Below are 22,111 nucleotides of genomic sequence, written 5' to 3'. Positions count from 1 at the left end.
CTCTATTAAATGACAATAAAACATGTGTAAAAATGCAAACCATAGTAATAATGCGACAAAAATGTATAGATTTCGTTAAAATGGAATTGATAGAAAGAATTAGAAAAATTCATCTATATAATTGTGCTGCTGTAATGATACTATCTATTTATGTGATTCGTCTAGCAGGATCTGTACCTATGCCGAGAAAATCCAGCCTGTGGAGACTTTAGCAAAGAACAGATATCCCTGAACCATCTTCAACATTAATGCCCAATATAAAGGCAACATCAGTCGGCCATAAACTAAAACAACTGACGCCCAGTTCAAGCAGCAGTAGCGATGGATGATCAGGTTGATCAGTATTTGAAAAAAATGTTACGTGTCTCGACATGATCAATTATTCGAAATATTGGATACTGTCGATACTACGATAGTGTGGTAGCTTCTCTACTCGCATCTCTACTCATTTATTCGGTACGTAACGACATTACCAGTCACTAATTGATGATGAAAAAAGAAACAAAAAGGTCTATCGAAGTCTTGCAATTGATTCATACACACGTAACATTATATAATACTATGGTTAGTCAATAGGTAAGAGTCTCGAGCCCATGACATATAGTTTCGTCTGACAAACAGATCATAATTGAACTGTGAAATTTTCCATTTACTTTGACTGACTGAATGGAATCATTTATGAATTCAGATAATAACAACCTCCGCAATTAATTACGCTTGTTGTGCGTATTGTTTATGTGGGTAATGTTTGTCACAGAAGTTATACTGTCTTCACATGCTCACTGTTATCTTGTTTATACGAATAGCATTCAATGATTAATGTATAGAAAGAAAATAAGCTGTCGGCATACTAGCGTCTAATTTTATTGATGCGAATTAGTCACATGTCATGATAATCATGTCATAAATACATAAAAATAATGTAACTTAAAATATGTTTACAAATTATGATGTATGAAAGACATAGGTTAAAACGTACATAGGAGGAAGAACATATTTCATACGACTATGTCGTTTCTTCTATTCTGTCAAAAAGAATAACTCAATTTAAGTACAAATTATTATGTTGTTTAATTCATTAAAACATGATGTGAAATGTTATCGACAAGGTGGTACCAATTAATATAATATCAGTAACTTATGTTCGTATGTGAATGAAGATAGTGAAATTCGTTACAGATAGGCCAGGATAGTCTACGCTCGTGATTCAAAAGCAATGTGCTTGAGCTGAATAAACAAAACAATTGAAGAAAGTATCATAGAACGAAACCCTTTTAATTAAGTCTTCCGTTTGTTAATCTGGAATGATATGAATGATGAATCAAATTATGCCAAATTTTTTTGTGCCATAATATAAAAGTTTGAAACAAAGATCGATTCAGCTTACGGTTCAAGCTATTGAGTGAAAATTGGTTGAGAAAAACCAAACCTAAAATAAAAAGAAATGAAAACAGGGTTCATAATGACGATTGTTAGTAATTAAATTGCCTAGGTATGGAGAAGGAGAAAAGACTGGTAGAAACAAAACTGTGGCTGTAGAGCTAGAAATTAATAACAAAAAAAGAACATTGTTCAAAACAAATAATTTGAATTGACATTTGCTCATGACTAGGAATTCGATTTCTGGACGGCAAAATCTACAAAAGAAATTAATCTAATACTTATTGGAAAATATAATGTGGTCGACTGAATGAGTGCCATTCTTTTTATTTAAATAATATAATGCCAATGTACACTTATCACATCTCGCAATATGAAGATTATTAAATGCGTGACTGATGTGTAATTTCATATAACGTTTTAGTTTTGTGATTGTAAAAACAGTAATATTCGACAGCTTTGTACTTGATGTAGATATAATTATTCTCTTCAAACGTTTGTATAAATTGTATTTCGTTCATTGAGGATTGAATATTCTTTGTTTCCACTTAGCTTTCCGTTCTTAGATGCGAAGCAATAAAATACGAATATTTCACTCGTACCATGGGAATCTTTCGAAATAGACTTTTCGAATTATTCGAAGTGATTGCACGTCTTCAATTAACCGCTGCAAATTGAGAAACGAGGAGCTATTCACTCTCAAGTATACTCGCTTCTTAACTACCATGAGGCACAGTGAAACTTCTCTTAACAATCACCTACCAACAACGGATTTCTTTTTACAACGGACAGTCTAAAAATCTCTAGAAGCACAATTTACACGTTAATATTGTTCTGAATAACGGAGACTCCTCAATAACGGACAATATTCTTAGTCCCGAAGATGTCCCCCATCGGGAAGTTTCACTGTAGGAAAAGGCGAGTATACTCGGGATTGGATAGCCCCTCGTTGAGCACAGCATGTGCAAACGTACAAGTTTCAAAAGATCCTCTCTGTATACGTATGTTTACATATAAAATAGGTATATTATATATTTTACTACTTGAATTATATACATTACATACGTTGTGTTCACAAAATGAGATGATTGAAAGTAATTCACACGTCATACGTGAAAAATATGAGTGATTGTTAACGGATGGCTGAAATGCGTGTCTCATTCAGGAGGCCGATTAAATTATTTCCTATAAAAAATTTCTTTGAACTATAAACTCTTCATAAATTAAAATATGCTCAGCCCTAAACGATACTTTCTATCAAAAATTTCGAACTCGATGTTTTAGAAATTAACAGACATTCCATGCGAGGGGTTAGATGTTATGGAGATATTACAACATTAATCTTACATTAAATATCGCGAAAGCGTTAATAGGTCTAATAAATTATTTTAACTGTTGAATATATAATTTTAACCTCGGATTATAGATAACTAAACACATTATTTCGGATGGATCGTTATTATTTTTGATTACGTTAGTCAACAGTGATCAAGTTGTAAGTGTTGAGAACCTGAGCCAGTCATTGAACTATTTAAGGCATTTTTTATCGAGTGCTATAGGAACCAAATGATATCAAGGAACAATTTACCCGACACATACGATGCTATTGCTTTAGTGAATCTAGGTATCTATGACAGCTCGCCTAATAATGCCTTCATAGTTAGAATTAATTTGATAAAAAATTTAAATTAGTCTATAGGCTAGGCTGCTTACAATAATTTAACCTGACAACGACTGAGTTGTTTTTAATTCATAAGTTAGTGCGCATACACAGAAATTTTACTTATTAATTTCAAAAATTGTAAACTTTAAATAATGATTCTAATAGCCAATGTAATTGATGAGCAATCTCTTTTATTATTTGTTCCATGAAAGAAAGGCAATTGAGTTTTATCAATTATTGTAACAACGACTAGATTCATATATTGCACGTTAGCTAGAGGTAGCCAATGACATGCAAGCTTCGAAGAGCACGGAGAATACTTTTTCTTCAATCTCTCACCTGATTGGTCCACTCGTATTTAATCATTTCTATTTCAACTTCGCTATAAACATAATGAATATTCAATTTGCGAATAATTATCTAATACAAAAATCTATACACGCAATATTATGAAAATATAGCAAAGCAAAAAGCTTGATCCGTTACATTTTTCAAACCAGCTAGCCAACAGTCGACAAGCCGCTGTTTCGTAAGGTAATGATTAAAACCGGTTGAGAGCATTATACCATGTTACTCCAATCTTTGCTTCTCTGCACAAGATTCGATAAAATAAATTCGGCGTTTATGCGTCTGTGTTGTTTTGTTTACGGTACAATATTGATTTTTATACTATTCCGCCTTCATTATTATTATCTTTATTATTATCGACGTGGAAATTTATAGTAAACTCTATTCAAACAGCCAGAAAGTAAAGAAAAAAAATAATTATCTGATAAGCAAGAATGAAAACATGAATTTAAAAAATATGATAACATTGTGTGTGTGAGTTGTGAGCGTGTGTCTGTCGACGTAGTATATTTATGAACGTACATTTCTCAAGAAGATAGTCAATCTTCATAAACTATCACCAAAACTTGAGCCCTCTAATTTGATGTTGATAATCAATTATCCTGCTATTGTTTTAAGACATACTCAAATACTGAGTTAATCTTTCAACTCAATAGGTAGCATCTGATATGAATATCATAACAATCGTAGAATTGGTTATTAAACATACGCACCCTCCACGCATGGTCAAAGATACGACTTGTCTGAGTTTGACATTATTGCCTTAGTGCCCTCTTCATTACTTTCCTTTGGCGACTACCAAATAAATTCATGCCACATCTTGTTTTCACCTTGGTAGTAATACTTCCGTGCCTTGGGTGAAAAGCACGTTCACGATTAAACTCCATTTACAGTTGTATGTATGGTTTCACCGTAAAACAAGGATGTATGTGTAGATATGTACTCTGATATTTACCGTTAACGTGTTACCTAGACTAAGTCTCCTAGTCTTTCGAATTCGTACAGCGATTTATAAAAGAAGTAAAATGATGGGGGGGAAAAAATTAGTCTATCATTTGCTGTCGGAAAGTTTGCGAAATAATACACAAACAGACCAAAAAAGGCGGGACGAACCAGTGAATGATTATTGATAAGTGTGCTGTAATAACAGATACGAATTCTTTATTCTATAAGTAAACGCTATATGAACTATTTAAGACTCTTATTCAACAGTAATCTGCTATAATTAACTTCTAAGGCAGGTGTAGCGTTTCGATTAAAATCGAACTTATTTAAAACTCTCGAGTAACCGGAACTCTCTGCTAATCTATTGGTACTGTGTACTTGTAATATACCATTTTCTATCCAAACAACTAAAAGATGATAAAATAATAATAAGATAATATTAAAAAACCGTTTTACCATGTGTGTATCATGTTATTATTGTTGTTATTGTTGTTATTATTATTATTATCATTATCATCATCATCACCATCATGACTATTCTTGTGATTATTAGTGTAACATTTTTAAACATAATCAGGTACGTGTGACTTCATGTAGCTTGAAAGTAACAGCTGTTGAAATAAAATATTGTGGATAATTTGTGATGAAATGATTGATGGTCATTAAATCATAATGTTTACATAATAGCTTGTGTGATGTTTTTCGGTTTACCAGCGAAATCTTTGAGAAAATCTTTGTCGCTTCTGATCTTCAATTTTGACAGATACTAAAAACAACCAGAAAAAAAGTATGATAAAAAATAATTGCGCACAATCCGCAGTATTGGAAATGTCAATTAAAACTGAACGTATATGTATTCGGTCTGTTTGAATTAAAATAATTACTGTGTATTTTATATAATATTGATTGTAGGTAGCAGTTGAATCGGTCATAATTGAACAATGTGTTTTCGTAATTACTAAGTATCACTGCGTTATGCAATTATAAATCATGACATGGACGAGAGTATAAAGTTATACTGGCTGAAACGGCCTACGTATGTATTGTACAGGCACTTCTTTGTCGTACATACATACACACCCTACGATTACCTATAGTTCAAACAATCGTAGCAGCGTATTGGCATTAAATCGGCGTATATTATTTCTACTTAGTTACGTTTTATTTATTTTATACATTATGTGTGTCGCTGTTCATAAATCACCGTATACACGTACATAAATATATATTATACATATATTATAAATATTAATATTAGATATAAACCGCGAAAGAAGTGTGAACCCGTTTTCTTTATTAAAACAGTTTATGAAAATATTACAAGCTTATTGCTTATAACCTCGGAAGTCATTTCCAATAAAGTTCCTTTACTTCCCATTATATCAACTCATGCTATTTACAGAACTACACTCGACCCAAAAAAATTTCAAATATATTTGTTGTACTCAATCTTTTGAATGAAAAATTACTTCACTCGTTATTTAAAATAAGGAAGTGTGCTGTAGAAACCTGTTAAATATAAATAATTTTATCTTTCAATGTATAGATGAAAAGTTGACCAAAGAGTTTAATTATAATTTTTACGATGGACTGGAAATAATTTTTCATGTTACTGAAATCATTGTAAAACCTTTGACTTACCGTATCTGATCGCTGGCACACGCTAGAAGGGTTCGATTTTATTTCTTCTATCATTATTGAGGACACAATACGGTGCTTACTGTACAAAATCGTTTTTTAACTAGTTTAATTGATGAATAGCAGATACGCGTACAAGAGATTGTCAATGCAAGCGTGCTGAATAGAGTTTAAAAATTTCCCGCGAGCGACAATAATAGTACAGTGATGCCAACCTGAGGGTTAACCTAATTGCGTCATATTACGCATTCGTCTGTCGTTATAAATATTATCGTTTTGAAGGCACATGCTACGTCGTGAAATCGAATTAGATGGCAGTAAAAGCATATAATCTGAATGGAACTTGTGTCAAGTGATCGTGAGATAGAGAACGGCCGATCAGAGTATACGAAGCAGTGAATATCTGGCGTATTGGCGCCCGCTGGCAAAGTAAAAGTGGCGTGAAGTTGCTCCCCGTTTCTAGGTTATGTTTACTTCTGTTCCAAAGCCCGCGTTTAGCCGAGGTGTTCACGGTGTGACAAGTGGTTGTTCTCGTGATTTTTAAGCATTGTTTTTTAAGTTATGAGGACGGAATGCCCGCGGGTAGGCCCAGGGGCGGTAACGGTGGGTTCCGCGGTCACCCAGCGCCCATGTCAGAGCGTCAGCAGCTCGCCCTCCTTCTGCAAATGACCTCGCAGGACAAGGAATCGGGTAAGAAATGCATAAACCCCGCTGGGCAAAACGGGACAACTCGTCATTCGACCCGTGTCAACAGACCGTCGAATATCAAACCGACATACCTACAGAAATTTTAAATTATTCCTCTGCCTCCGATATTGCCGCAGTTTTGCCAACTCCCGGAAACTCTGACAGACAGATGTTCAATCGTAATATGACTAGAGGGCGTACTCACCTTTTTTGGCGAGAGTTCTCCAACTCCCGATTAAAACGCCCGTTCGGTTTAAAATAATGTATGAAAAATTCGCGTCTGATTGGTGTGATTTCTGCACAAAGCATTGCGATTTCTTAATTCTTAAATCTTTCCTTTCATTTTCTTTGCTGCATTCAAATACCCTGAGTGAGGTTACTCTAGTTTAATATTTAATACAAAACTATTTCTTTTCAGACTTATAAAAGTTTGACACCCTCAAATTTCGTCTAACAAAATTACATTGATGACAATATCAGCTGAATTACACGTTTGAATCACCTTTTCAATGCCAGAACATGTACCCTTCGTCCTATTCTGACGAATTATAGCTCATGTTGTTCCTCATTGAGTTCTTTACAAATCATGTGTGATAAATTCTCTCATGAGCTCTGCGAAAACTGTGTGAAACTGTAAACAGTGAAAGACGATATTTAACTCAATAAAAACTTGAAAAATTATCTTCGGTTAGATATGAACATATCGGATTATAGTTTTTAGAAATATTTTTTTAATTAGCGCTTTGAATTGAGAAAAATCTTATCCTTCAAAGTTATGAAATCACAAATTTTGAAGATGATATTGACAAAAAATTTTCTGTGTAATTTTTTTGGATTGAAATTTCTGATTCAATTAAAAATGAATAATGACATTAAACAAATTTCGTATGTTATTGGCACTATTCCGTTACTATTTTATAATCATTTGTTCAAAACACAAAGTATAAAAACAATTGTATGTGATACAGCTCCCTGTTCTTTATGTTTTGTCTGATTCAGGAGGCATCAGTCCCAGCAGTGTAAGCGTCCAAAGTACTTCAAGTGAGCAGCACCGAGCCTCAAGAAGTCGATGTAGAAACGAACGTGGTGAAACTCCGTTGCACGTCGCTGCAATTCGAGGGGACGAGACCCAGGTACGACGCCTTCTTGCAAGAGGTGCAGATCCCAACGCTAAGGATTTTGCTGGTAAGGCAACTTATGTTCTTCACACGCTAACTTTTCTGCTCCTGCCCCTGCAAAATCCTGCTCGTCTAGCCAACCAGCAAACAGTATAACTTTTTGAGAATGAATCAGGCGGATCGCGTCCGAATCGCAAGCTAGAAAAGTCGGTTAAACCGTTTGTCGAATCTCCAGCGATATTATTTGCGCCAGTGACAATGAGAAAGAAGGAATTGTACTTTGTGTAGCATCCCCGTAAAGTATGTTTTTTAGGAAAAATATAATGTTTTCGATACCAACTAAAGGCGAGCCGAAAGCTAGTACTAAAATCATTAATCGAGCGAAAAACAGTTTACGGGTGCTTTACCCCATGTAATATTTTTCACGTCGAAGGCACGAGAAAGTCGACAAATACGACACGAGGACATTGAGGTTACGGCGATCTGTCAGTTAGGCGAACGCCGAATCACATGTCGCCATAATAATAATCACATGTGGTGATAAGAGCACTGCGCGCATGCGCCCCTGGGTCTTTATTCGTTGGTTTTAATGCGTACTTCGAATTGCGTTTCAAAGTTACGGCTTAAGGTCATGCCACAGTTCTACCCTTACCGACCGAGCAAACTCACCTTTTTTCTTAATATGTTAAATAAACAAATGGACGGAAAGGGTTCAAATTTCGACGGTGCATCGCTCTTTCATACCGAAATTCAGAAAAAGTTACTCATATCAGGGGCAAAAAAGTGAATAGTTGAGATACCTTCCGCCATTCCGGATAGAATAAGGACTAAAATGAACCATCGTTAGACTGTTTTCGTGCAATATTGAGGTCCCGAAACGAATATTAGGAATTAAAATAATTTCGTGAATAAAAGATGCTGACACAATCAGCTGTGTGCACAGCCGAGCGTTCCTCGGTTGGCGTGGCCACTGCAGCACGACGTGAGCGCATCTTTTACTTACGAAATTATTGTAATACCGTAATCTCAATCCTGTTCACGAATATCAACTCTCGAAATTATTTTAATTCCTAGTTTTCGTTTAGCTACGTTTTCATGTCTGTACCGTAAACACATCATACCTCCTACGTGATAAAAATGAATCTGAGTCAATTCGGTTTATAGAAGCCATACAAGGTATCAATAACACAAGTCTGTAACGAAATCCTCCGTCAAAAAGAAATACTATAGATATGAAGGTTTTAATGTGCCCAATCTATGTATATCTGCTTTTCATTTTTTGCTGTCACGTATATATTACATGATACGATCTTTTATTTTATTCCTCAAAATTGATAATTTGTCGTGTTTTGTTTTCGCATTTACTCTATTTTAATCTATTCAAATAGCATCTGTGCATACATAGCCACTAGAAAAATATCGCCTGACGTTGTTTTCACACCTATGCATGCGCTGCGCAGTTCTCGTTGTGATTTCATGTCGCGCAGTACGTTAAAAAGTTGTCTATTGGTTGCTTCTGTGTCATGCTGGATAGATATCAGTAGATAAATTTTCTGATGATTTTAATTTTTAAACTGTTTAATTTTATAGGTTTTTTTAAATAAATACTGTTGCTATCATTCGTTTTTGATTATAACTTGTGAGCAAAAATAGCATTTCATTAAAAAAATATTACATAAAAAGTATACGTAATACATATTTTTTACTACTATATTTCGAGACAAGAGCATCAAATCTATCATAATTCCACATAATGATGAGAGGTAAAAAAAAAAAATATTCATTTTTTTTTACACAACAGTGTAATTTGAGAAAAAGTTTTCTAGTTAGAACGTTCAAAATAATTAAACTATAGTAAAATAACGAAATGATTCAACTAATGTTTTTCCACTCATTTGTTCACTGACCAGATCCTCACAAATTATCGGAAAAGCATTTAAAATTTTTTTATATAAAAGTATAAATACAACGTGCTCATGCAATTTTTTATGGAACATATCTTGTATCGTACTCACACAAATCAATTTTTAAACACTTTGGAAATAATTATTTGTAAAAATTTTCTTGAGCGATCTCTGGAAATCTCTATGATGAACAAGACGAGTCGAAAAAACATTAGAATCTAATCAAAAATACAAAAGTTCAAGTATTTTTAACGTTCTTATTACAAAACCAAATTTAAACTTTTAATATCATGGTTTGTGTTATTCGAATTTAGTCACCATCAGGTTTTATCACACAGTAAAGATGTTATTCCATCTACGTTCACTTTCATTAACGTAATAGTAAGTTACGATTCATGCGCGCGAAGTACGTGATCCTTTAGCGGGTGGAAAGTCCTTTTCCGCCCGCTTCCGAATTGCCGTAAAACGCGCTACTTTGCGCCTGCTTGAGACGCATGAAATTACGTGTTTCAAAAGGATCGTACAAAAAGTATCACATGGACCACGGGCGGAATGGGATTTGACTCGTGTAAAGGACGTCCTCGATTCGCTTGTAAAGCTAGCTTCACACTCATCAAAATCGCCTCTTTTCCACCCTCGATACACAATGTACTACTTTGTAACACCTGCATGGGAAGTTCAACTTCCCGCACCGAAAAGTACGCGTAAAGCGCTCGATTCTCCTACACTTCAAAAACCCTTAGGTAATCAAAGTTTTACGACATTTCCTAAGTTTTTGGGAGTTGTTGGAGAATCGGCCGCTTCGGTGCTCAGGGTCAAACTTCCCACTACAAGTGTTACAAAAATGATGTTCCCGAACAGTTTTATAAATTTATTCTCTTCGCAATTTTTGATACAGTCGTCTGACCGATTTATCCCTAACTTCCCGCCAACGATGAGAAAAAAAGAGGTTAACTCTAACACCCTGATAAAAAACATTCCGAGTTAATACTACATCTCCACTTGTTGAAAAATTGCGAATCATTTTTGATCGTTACTGTCTAGATACCTGTATGCGTGTCCGGATTTGTGTATGTACGTTGTATTGTCAACCGTATAACCCAATAATTTTTTTTACTGGAGATAACTCGAAAAGTTTTAGGACTTCAGTATCTCATACTTGTTTCTTTTCCAACGACTACTGATATCCCTACTGTAAAAATTTTGATTGAACGTACAAAAATTTGTTCGTTCGCACCATCGTACTACATATGTATAAATGATCACTGATTTTTAATAAAGATCAAAGTGTTCAACATTTACCGCCACAGATTTATCAGTTATTTTTATCCACATAAAATTATACTTTTTTTTTTTAATCAAATTTCAAAGAATTACCATTCCACAAGTTATTTTCCTCATCGAACACGAATACAAAGTTCGTTGTAACAGTCGCAGTTATCGATCACCGACCGAATCCAAAAGCATACAAAATGGGATACGAAAAAAGACATCAAGTTCAAGATAGGATGAATTTATAAATGTTGTAAGCTAGACGGATAATCAAATATTTGATGAAGGGAAGAAAGTCGGCTATACATTAATGTATTATAATATGTGCTCGGCCTCGTAAAGTTTCGCGTGTGCTAATAAATCTGCGTGATTCTTCGCGGATCTTGTTTTGGACACCCATCCGCGGCAGCTTGCCGACAGTAAAATCGTGTATGGGGTATTCTGCGAAGTTTTGATCAAGGTCGGAATATAGTGTTTCAGACCTGCGCTAAAATTTTTTCAACAATTTCTGACGTAGATTTAATTTTAAGACGTAAACTGAGCGATCAAATTTAGTATTGCAATAACCGAAAAATGTATAAATATTACAACTATAATCGGATTGAATTAAAATTTTCTAGTAACTACGACAAATGAAATTATTCTCACTGTACTTTCACACCAGTACTTTCGTGTGCAAAAATCTGAAATAGGTATAACAAATTATTTTCCAGCCTTGATTGAGAGCTCCCGATGGAATACCCCGTGTATACATTAATCCAGTCAAATTAGATATGAGCATTATTTTTTCGACCCACAGGTTGAACGAATAGTTTTTTTGTTTTTTTTTAGATACATGTGACTACGACGAGCACACCCTCAATTTGTTTATTAAAAACAGTGTGAATTTGGCGTCTGCTCAAAAAAAAAAAAAAAAAAAAATATCGTACCTATTTTAGGGACGAAATGCTATGAAAGTTAATTTTTTAGGCGGCAGTACTAACTGGCCCCTTGCTGTCACATGGTTACAGAAAAATAAGAGATGTTTTTCTTGGCCCCGACTAACAAATTGTATTTTAAGAAAATTTTTCAAGGTATCGCTTTAAGCGAAATAAAATGTTAACTTGCAAACAAATAGATATCACGGCCGAAGTAAGGGACATTCAGAAATAGTTTCTACAGATCACTAATCGTCTTTCCGAAGAGCGTAATAATTTCAAGAAAAAACACTAATCGTCGTTAGAAGTAGATATGCAGCTGTTTCATTTGTATCATTGGCGAGGAATCGTTGAATGAAAATCTCTATCACAAAGCAACGCAGAGATTCATCGGTAAAGCAATCCAAAGATAAAACGAAACGAGTCACAAGAGAAATGGGTTACAAGTACGAACAGCTGAAAAGCAAATAATTTGATTTATACAAATCGTGTTATAAATCTTACATAAGTGTATTTAATATTCAGGCATGTATTAATAGAAGCAGCATATTGTCAGGTTTTCTTTCACAAACGCTTTCGTTTACCGATCGTGATTTCGACTTGGAAAAAAGTTGTCTGTTTCGTGGCAAATATGTTTCTGATGGTTTCTTTAAAAATCAGGCTAAGAAAAAAATTTATCAAAGTGAGAAGTCGTAAAAGTTATTACGCAACAAAGTACAGTATACAATATTACAAAAAAGTTAACAGGTCGACACGATGAATGGATCGATGAAGTTTTGACACGGGTTACTCTAATCGGTTTAGGTGCAATGTTGAACAAAAAATTTGATTCCAAAAGTTTATTAAATATTTTGTCATTACTAGGCTTTTGATATATAATAAGTAACGGCCCGGAGCGTTACCGAAAACAAAGATGAAAACGAAACTTCGTATATTACAGCCCGTCAAGTAGGGACGAATTACCATTATATGTATTCGGAAATATTAGATTTATGTTACCAAATTTTTTAATCGACGAAACTCAATTTTATTCATGTTGTCATTATTATAGAAATTTTCTACTTGTTTGTAGCTATTAATTTCAATGCAGACGAAAAAATAAAAATAAAACAAAATAACGGATGGAAATGTTAACGCGTCTTGGAAAGACGTGTAAGTAAACTAATAAAGACATCGTGATTTTTAATTAACAATTTTTTATAGGGGACGGTGAGAAGCACAACTCTTGCTTAAATTTTTTCCTCCCCCCCCCCCCCCCCCCCCCAAAAAAAACCCATAGAAAAAAAAACATATAACGCAAAATCCCAGATTTCTTTTTTTTTTTTTTTCAAATTTTAGACGCCAGTTACACAAATTTTGTTTGTAGATAAAGTCGAGAGTGCGGCGTTCGGCACATCCATCTATCTGTGAGTCGAAGGAATAGAACAATGTTGACTTTAATTGTAAGACTGACTTGACTGCACTAGATCTGGGGTACTTAGTATCATCTAGACGCGTATTAGACGTTTGGGTTTGATCGTCGTCGGGCGGCGATGTAGGTACGATAATGATTTCAGTGGAGTGACCTTTGCCACCAAATCGCTTCACCATCAGTCTGCTTTTGTCCGGTATACCAGACGCCAGAGTTCCTGACGGCGCCCAAGAGTTCGGGGGTTTTACATAACCTTTGAAATAGGTGAACCGGATCGATCGACGAGCGTGTGAATAAGTTCGTCGCACCTAAAACCATCATCCACCTCTCTCCATATTGTAAATTCTACCTACATAATAGGCCCGAGTCGACCCCACTTTCATACCTATAAATAAATAAGTGTCGATCTACCATCGATCATTTTTTTTCAATAAAATTGCGGCCGTTTGAAGTTGAAATTCTGTTTTTTGTCCAATAATTATGAGTTTTTTTAGTCGAGTGAATGAAAAAAAAACAGAAAAACAGTATGGTGATTAAACAGAAGCGGGATCGTAACGAAGACGATAAACTATTCAAGAATACAGTCTCTAAATTTGAATTGAATCGTTTGAACTGGTTTTGAGATATCCATGCGAAACAGTTGACGGTATTTTCAATAAAAATACTTTCTATCAATGGATGCTGATAAACAGACATATGTAAATGAAGCTCGATCTAAATAATTTTTTAATAAAATAAACCGTCATCGAAATAAATAATTCGTTGTCGATTAACCGTCGACCAATCCTTTATTCAATATTTGATTAATTTTTGTTGAAAATTAAGTGGGTATATTATACACACGAGCAGGCGACTGAAAAAGTGGATGAATTTTGGGAATTCGTATCTTGACAATCAGTTATTGATTTTGATGACGGTTTATTTTATTAAAAAATTATTTACATCGAGCTTCGTTTAATCCTTGAGTTTAAATCCGATGAAAGTGGAAAAAATCGTGACACGAAATTTGGGTAAAACAATACAAAGAATCTATAAACGCATATATCCAATCCCTACAGAATCCATATTATTTAACAAATTCAAAAACGATCATTACAATTGAACCTAAAAACATGAAAGACTACCCTTTGAGTTGGGGCTCTCGAAATTTTTTTCTATAAACATGAAGCACTCGGCGCTTCGAGAGTAGATATTTTAATATGCAGAATTCCCCTTATGACAGTAACCGTAACTGTAAGCCTTGCTGATGAATGAATTTCGAAATGAAACCGGCAGCACAGCTGCTGCAAAGATCGAACTCGTCCGGTTTTATTCGTCTAAAGTCGTACAGCCATTGGTGTTCTTCTTTGATCCTTGGGGATGTCCACTTGTAGGGTCAGAGTGCAGAGTGCAAATTCGTCATGGGGGCATTCAGCGGTGAGAAAAAACAAGAAAACCAAACGGAACTGGCAGCGTTCTCTTTTTCACGAGCCCTTTTCTCCTCTCCGTGTATTATCCCTTCCTGTCGTACCTTATTTTCTTTCCTCTGACCACGCACTTTTGACGAAGCGTATTAGAGCGATTCGAAATTTTCAAACACACACGCTTTATAACGAAGGTTAGAAAACGAGACACTCAATGACATTCCGCGAATCATCTCGAAGTCAATCTTCGTAGTCTCTTCCTCTAATTCAAGTTTTTGCATTCTTCTGTCCCCAAAGGTTTTTTTTTTTTAACGCTCATTGCATAATTTCAAGTATCCACGACGCTCGAAATTACAAATTCAAGATGACGAACCGCGTAATTGAAATTTCATTTGATTAAATTACGAAAATACTTGTAACGAAATTATTTAACTCGCTGATGTCACTCAAATGTCATCTTGCGAATTAAATGTTTAAAAAAGACAATGGAATACGGTAGAAATTTTGCGATAATTGCAACCAAATGTCTGTCAACCAGTCTTTACACTTATAGTTTATTGATAAACTTCTTTCGTGTAACTGAAATAACAAATCTCCGTTAACTTTTTACTCAATACATTTGGAAGACGGGTAATTCTGAACAAAAAATTCAAAAACCAAGCTACAAATTTTCTGATTGCGAATGAAACAGTCGTTTTTCCATCAGCAGTCACGCGCAGTATACATCAATAATTCTTAAATGAAAGATGATGTACACAATTTTGTTAGAAATAGAACACGTTGCAGCATAACAAACGATTACGGGATAAAGTAGTAGAATGGGATAGGAAAGTAACTACGTGTAGGAAGATTGTGTGTGTTTTGTTAACAAATTCTTAAATTCTCGGCGTGACGTATCGAAAAAAATGTACCACTTGCGTAATATGTTCAGCTTGTTATGGGAATGTAGTAAACAGAGCATTAGAAGATAGAATAGGAAAGGTGCATAAGAAACGGGTCGGCTAATTCTAGCATATGCTTTCTAGAGTTTATCTTGTATGCGAAATTGAAAACACATACGGTGATCTCGTCTAAGTGAAGAGTATCAACGGCACTTATGTCAAAACGATATTCGGTGCCACTGAATCCAAAATTCGTATCAGGTCGTGGTTTTTGCAACGAATACAACAGAAATCATCTGTTCTTCCACTTCGATTAATAATACCTAAGCAAAGCTGTAACATGGAAAAAATCGTCACCCAAATTCCAACCTCTCTTTTTATACGTGGCAATGCAAAATTGAGACGTTGAAATACTTCGAGGCAATACGGTAAAATAAAAGAAGCAGAGATTGATTTGGCTTTAAGATTTTACCGAAGGACTACCATCGACATGGTGAAAAGTTGAGGTGAACGGCCGATTCATGTTTCCAAATTTACCCTGAAGGTTCGCTCCGTCAATAGGTGGGATTGGGATATATCTCGTGGTAAAGGGGGGCGCGCAGGGTTTTAGGGGTCTGGCAGACGGGCTTCTACGGAAATCAATACTCGAGGACAGGGCCGTGTCACCGCGTTGGTTAAGCAAAAAGAATTAAGGATGGATTGGCCGGACCGTCGGACACAAAATTTGCGAGGCGAGAAAAACGAGATTGATGTAACAAACATTGGAAAGAAATTCACTATTTTCAAGCTTCCGATGCCTTGAAAGAAACTTAGATTTAAAGATATGAGTGTATCTTACTTTATTACGTTTTGCTGAATTTCAAATAATTCTAAAGTCGCGACACACAAATAGTTTTCTTTCAACATGAATCGTCGTAGTAACGTCGTTACTAAGTTCAGCATGTTGGAGAAATCCCGTTTGAAAAATCTCCAGCAATGTTATATGCCTTAATGACGATAATCACGAGCCTAATAACATACGTTTCATGTGATAAAAATTAATCACAGTCAATTTTGAACGATGCGAGCTAAAATGTCAACAATTTGAGAAAAGTTATTGCAGTTAAAGCGTTCAAAATGATTGAACTCTGGGTTTTTCTTATCGCTTTCTAATGTTTCGGGGTTATTTTATTCACCGTAGATTATTTGTACTGATCGCCTCAGAAATATTTGACAAATAATTAATTCCAGGTTCAATGAAAACAGATTTGCGTAAATATGGTATATTATTTCATACGCGGTCTATCATCATTGACGCAAATAATATTGTTGGAGATTTTTAAAGAATTTTCTTTCTCTCTTCCTAACTTTTGATTCAACGGTAAGGCCGATTCATACTTCGTTGAACGTGGTTTCAAAGTTGTACAGCATCAATTTGAATCATCTTCAACGTTATTGCCACTTTTTCACAAAGATTATACATACAAACAAAGGATTTGTTAACGTTGCCAAATATGGTGACCAAATATGATAAAAACGGTGCTTCTTTAATTTAAACGAATGTCATTTGATTCAACAAAACCTTGACCAGAAGAAGAATTCGCATTTGGAATCATCAAAGCACTTGTTTCGCCATCCTTGGTTAATGTAATATTTTTTTTACTATTCTTACTTTTCTATCCAAGCATTCTCTCCGTCACGATATGTGAGGGTCTCCCCAATAATCAGGGATTGACATATTTACGTAGGTATAATATGTGACTTCAAGTGTTAATGTCGATACCACCGATTGTGAGTGAGGATAGCAAAAATGTTGTTGCTAAGATCAAAGCTTGCTTCACTTTCGTGTATGAAAAAAGAAAGAAATCGATCCCATTCGTTGTTATATGATAGTGCAATGGTTAACCCTTTGAACCATAGCGGTAAGTATTCTTACCACCTATTTGACGTCAATTTTTTGTATATTTAGAAAACTTTTCAACATATTTCTTTGCTGTTTTATATTATTTCTGACAGTACAATACTAACAGATTTTCAATACTCGAGAGTAATTATTGCGATATAATGTAAATTATTATTATTAGAAAAAAATTGATTGGGAAAAATCGTGAAAGTTGAAGGAATAATTCATTTCCGAGAACGTCGCACGTCCTAACTTATACATATTTTACATAATTTATAAGTTTTTGGGGTCGCTGATTACGAAACTGAAATTAGATTTTGAAAATTCAATATGCTGAACCCGCCAGCGACCCCGAAAACTCCTACATAGAGTTTTTTGAACGTATTCGATCAAAATTCAAATTTTCGTCTACCATATTGGATCCACCGTCGTGAAATTTTGGGTTGAATATAAATGTCAGGAAAGAGAAATAACAATTGAAGTGCCACAACGTGTTTCTTCACAATTTCTAAAAAATGTGAAAGTCAAATAAGCACGATCCTCCGTATAAAATAGAACGCTCAACTGATCACAGATTCTTTCTTTTGACCAAGCAAACTTTTAAAGGGGTGAACTATTTTTTGCTAGAACACCCTAATGCCTATACTTTAATATTGCTATACGTTAATCAATTTGGAGAAGGTAAAAAAATTATTCTTCCCGAAAGTTTTTTTTAACCATTTAACGAAAAATTCGTAGCTCAGGTTTGCCGCAAAAAATGGCGAACGCCTTAACCCTAGGACCCTACACTTCTGTACGAAACCAAACGCTGCTAACGGACTGTTTGTCGTAGAAGGGTTTTATTCTTTTCATTCGAACACTGAAAGACTGAAGAATAAAATAGTATGTGCGAGAAAAACCTAATATGAATTTTTCACCGTGAAAAATTCGATTTAACGAAGTAAGAAAAATGATTTTAGCACGCCGTAAGAATTATGTAGGGTTAGAGGTACCCCCGTGTAGGATCCTAGGATTAAAGAGGGCGTTTCATAAGATCTGTAAGAGTAAATCTCGGTGAAAAATATATGAATTTTGAATATATGTGAACATAACACTTATGAGCAAATCCATGTTGCTAAAATTATGTTTGTTGCAACTTTGTGCTGATAGTGATTATCTGAAAAATGTATAAGTCATCTAACAAATATGTTCTACAATATTCATACACAACTATAGAAGATGGTAAAATTTCTATCACTTTTTAATGTTGGTTATTTCAATTCATGAATCCGCATAGAACATTCGAAATAGGTTTTTCTTTTTAATTTTTATGTGACAACCTCATTTAGCTGACAAACAGAAGTTTGAACATCAGAAAAACTAAAAAGGATTAAAATTAAAAACAACCATTCGAATTTAGTATAAATTTATACCGAAGAGTTCATACTCGATTTGGAAAAAAAATACAACCACCGTATTTGATCCGTAATTATTTGATCAACATTACACAAGGTGTTGTTGGAAATAGGTAAAGGAACACTGAAATTTTTTGCAGCTGAATACAGGAAATTTTATTGAAACAGAAAGTCTCTTAGTTCAATCTCAAGCGAAAATACTTCATCGATATAATAAAAGTATTTCTTTGATGTCTCGAAATACAAAAACTCAAGTTCTTTCGAATGAAAAACGCATCATATAAAATGATTCTATTTAATTTGGAAAAATATTCTGTACATTCAATTACAATGATTGAATTTGTCCTTAAAAAAGAAAAAAAAAAAAATCAAACGTTCTTGGAACTTATCTGGTAGGTATATAAAACTAACGAGTCACGATTAACGATTAATAAAACAGGAAACCGTTAAGTTTATGTTAAATCGGTAAAGTATAGGGTAAAAAAGATATTAATTCAAATTAAAGTAACGTTTCAACAAAGATAAATGTGAAAATTTGTTAGATTTTAAGAAATTTTAGTCAGTTGAAATCAACTTTTTATCGAATAATAATGTGTCAAACAATAAATATTCGAAAAATCGTCGTCGTGTATTTGTGATCAATCCGGGCGCCAGGTGCAGTCTGCAAAGCCGTCACTGCCGAGCAGTCGTCGGGGGCGAAAGAGGGATGAACGTTGGGGCGGAATGGGGGCGGGGGTGGGGCTGGGGGTGGTGAGCACCTGTACGTACCTGTTCGCAGTCGCCAGTTCCGGGGGGTTCCCCATGCCAGCCAGCCAGCCATCCCCAGCTCTTCCCCCACTCACTAAAATCCAGAGAGAGAAGACAACTGAATTCGGTAAAGTTTCGATAAAGAATTTGGAATGGTCGTTTGAGCGGTATACTGAAGCGAGTAGCGTTTAAAGAGAACGGCTCCGTATTTTCAATTCAGTTTAAGGACGAATCGTCCTAACCGTTTGAATCAAAATTTAGGAAGAGCGAAAAGAAAAAACCGTTTTAAACTCCTCCAGCGGTGTTGTTTACGCCAATAGCAGTGAAGACGAACGGAACAACATCCCTGCTATGTGATAGTAATTAATCTGAGGACATTCGAAAAACACAGGCACAGATATCAACTATTTTAGAAAATGTTTTACAAATTGAACGTTCGCGATTATTGTACTCGGGCGTTTTTTTTTTTTTTTTATCCGATTCTAATGTTCTCTTGAGCTCATTTTTGCTCGTTGCTAGGCCAGAAACTTGAACATCTGTTGTACCGTACTTGCAAAAATCAATTTTCATCCACAATGAAGATGATTCTTAGCAACTTTTTTTTAGGTAGTCTGCACATACAAATCTTTGTGGCACAGAAATTGAGTCCGAAAAATTTAAAATCGCGCCTAAAACAGCAGTCTTATTATTTTGAACGATATAATTGTCATACCGTATACCAAATTTTTGAATCTTAGCTTGTGTTGGTTGAATTTTCTCAAATTCGTTTTTATCACATAGTGCGGATATTGTTTTATCTGTGTTTACTATTTCTGGCAAAAATAACGTTACTGGAGATATTTTGAACTTTTTTCTCCCTCATTAACTTCCGATTCATTTTCAACCCCTGAGAATCAAACATACAAACCGTACATCTCGCGTGGCACTGAGTGTAAAAAATACCCAGTGAAAATTAATTTCAAATATCTCAGCTTCGAATAAAGCTAGCGAGATTTTATTTTTTTAAATTAAAGTTGAAACAATTCCGCATAAAATAGTTGTATTATGAAAGTAATTAAGTTGAAGTAAATAAATAAAAACGAACGTTGCAGAAGTTCAATCCTTACAGTCTGCTCTAAGAGCAAAAGATTTTTGGAGGGGGGGGTTTTAACCCTCATTGGCTGTCGGGGGTTAAGATTTCGCTCTTCACCCTCACACTTCGAACACATGCGTGCGGCTGCGATGTTCCACGTTCAAGAAAAGAAAGACTTACGTATGGGATGTTACGTGTCAACTCCGTAAAAGAATGACCGTAGAATTTTCCTTTATTTCCACAGGAATCTTTCGTTCGATAATACAACCTCTGAAAACCTCCTGAAAACTTGAGTTTATTTTTTTTTCTTACAATTCTCGTTTTCAGTTTATGAATTCTCACATCGATTTTTGACCAGAACTTTCATTGTTTAATTACAGGTTCTTAAAAGATCAAGTTATATTTTACAAAATTAAAATGTCTGTTTTTCTTCGTATTGGAACCATAGCTGAGTCCAAAGTACTGAACAAACAAACAAATAAACAGGGATAAGAAAGCGAGTTGATAAAAACGTGGTAAAAATACATACGCAGACATGAACTGTTCAGATTGGACCGTATTTTACGTAAACAATTTCTATGAAATTGTTAGCCTCCACACGTTGTAGCTTATTTCAAACACGAAGATGAAAATTACCTGTTGTTTTTTTAATCAATCGATACTCTCGATTAATGAAACGACCACTTCTAACTCCCAGGAGTTAAAAGTAGTATTTTCTGTACTCCGCGCATGTGCATTCGCAGAGTCACTCTACGGTCATAGAAACGGGTACTTTGTCTACGGAAAACACGAATGAAAAAATGCGTGAAACACGATCGCGTTATATGAAATCCTTTACCCACACAATTGGAATCGTGGTTGTATAAGTGCTGCTCATCGTCAGTCGCCGCAGGGTTTATCTGCATTCCACGCGCAGTCTGTCTGGTCAAAGTACGACGTGACGAGGTTAACAAGCTCATCTTTATTAGACGCGTAACAAGTCTCCTGCGCAGACTTGAAATCCTGAGAAACCGTAAACCAAAATTGTTTCAAATTCCATATATGAAATCTGGAGACTGATTAAAACAGACCCACGTCAACCAGCCCTCACCGAAAAAAACCCCCACTTGGGTGTAAATTCGTACCCCCAACTCATAGATAAAGCTGATTTCCCATAAGAAAAAAGTTAGGGGTACGAATTTACACCCAACTTGGGGTTTCTTTCCGTGAGGGAGCCATTGCATTTAATCACTAAATCGATAAGTTAATCTAGAATAAGTATTATTTACTCATTCAAAGGGCATTTTACCATCGATTATTAATTATTGGAAATATTTGTTAATTATCGCCCGAAGAAAATCTGCACCAGTAATCGATCAATAAACACCCCAATTTGTTGCCTTCGCGAGAAATGAGAAAACTGCGATCACCACCTAGCTGGAGGAATATTCAAAACATTCTTAAAATCTA

General features: G+C 35.0%; 2 protein-coding genes across 15 annotated transcripts in view; both read left to right on the top strand.

Annotated features, from left to right (window-relative positions):
• LOC124213786 (uncharacterized) overlaps positions 1 to 5,875 on the top strand; it is a 130,735-nt gene extending 124,860 nt beyond the window's left edge. For 12 of the 13 annotated variants that reach the window (XM_046615425.2, XM_046615427.1, XM_069134125.1 and 9 more), the window contains one exon: positions 166 to 5,875. In XM_046615425.2, the coding sequence (XP_046471381.1) occupies positions 166 to 212 (47 nt within the window). In that variant the 3' untranslated portion in view covers positions 213 to 5,875. The remainder of the gene's footprint in view (positions 1 to 165) is intronic. The other variant, XM_046615421.2, reaches the window with a different exon arrangement.
• A 355-nt stretch (positions 5,876 to 6,230) lies between these two features.
• LOC124215002 (ankyrin repeat domain-containing protein 12) overlaps positions 6,231 to 22,111 on the top strand; it is a 47,626-nt gene continuing 31,745 nt past the window's right edge. The window contains exons 1-2 of one of the 2 annotated variants that reach the window (XM_046617837.2): positions 6,231 to 6,664; positions 7,661 to 7,846. In XM_046617837.2, the coding sequence (XP_046473793.1) occupies positions 6,547 to 6,664; positions 7,661 to 7,846 (304 nt within the window). In that variant the 5' untranslated portion in view covers positions 6,231 to 6,546. Of the gene's footprint in view, positions 6,665 to 7,660; positions 7,847 to 9,517; positions 9,543 to 22,111 lie in introns of those variants that run through there. The other variant, XM_046617838.2, reaches the window with a different exon arrangement.

This window comes from Neodiprion pinetum, chromosome 3 (genome assembly GCF_021155775.2).
Source record: "Neodiprion pinetum isolate iyNeoPine1 chromosome 3, iyNeoPine1.2, whole genome shotgun sequence".
NCBI lineage: Eukaryota > Metazoa > Arthropoda > Insecta > Hymenoptera > Diprionidae > Neodiprion > Neodiprion pinetum.
The sequence above is the reverse complement of the archived record's forward strand: the minus strand, read 5'-3'. Positions and strand labels throughout refer to the sequence as shown.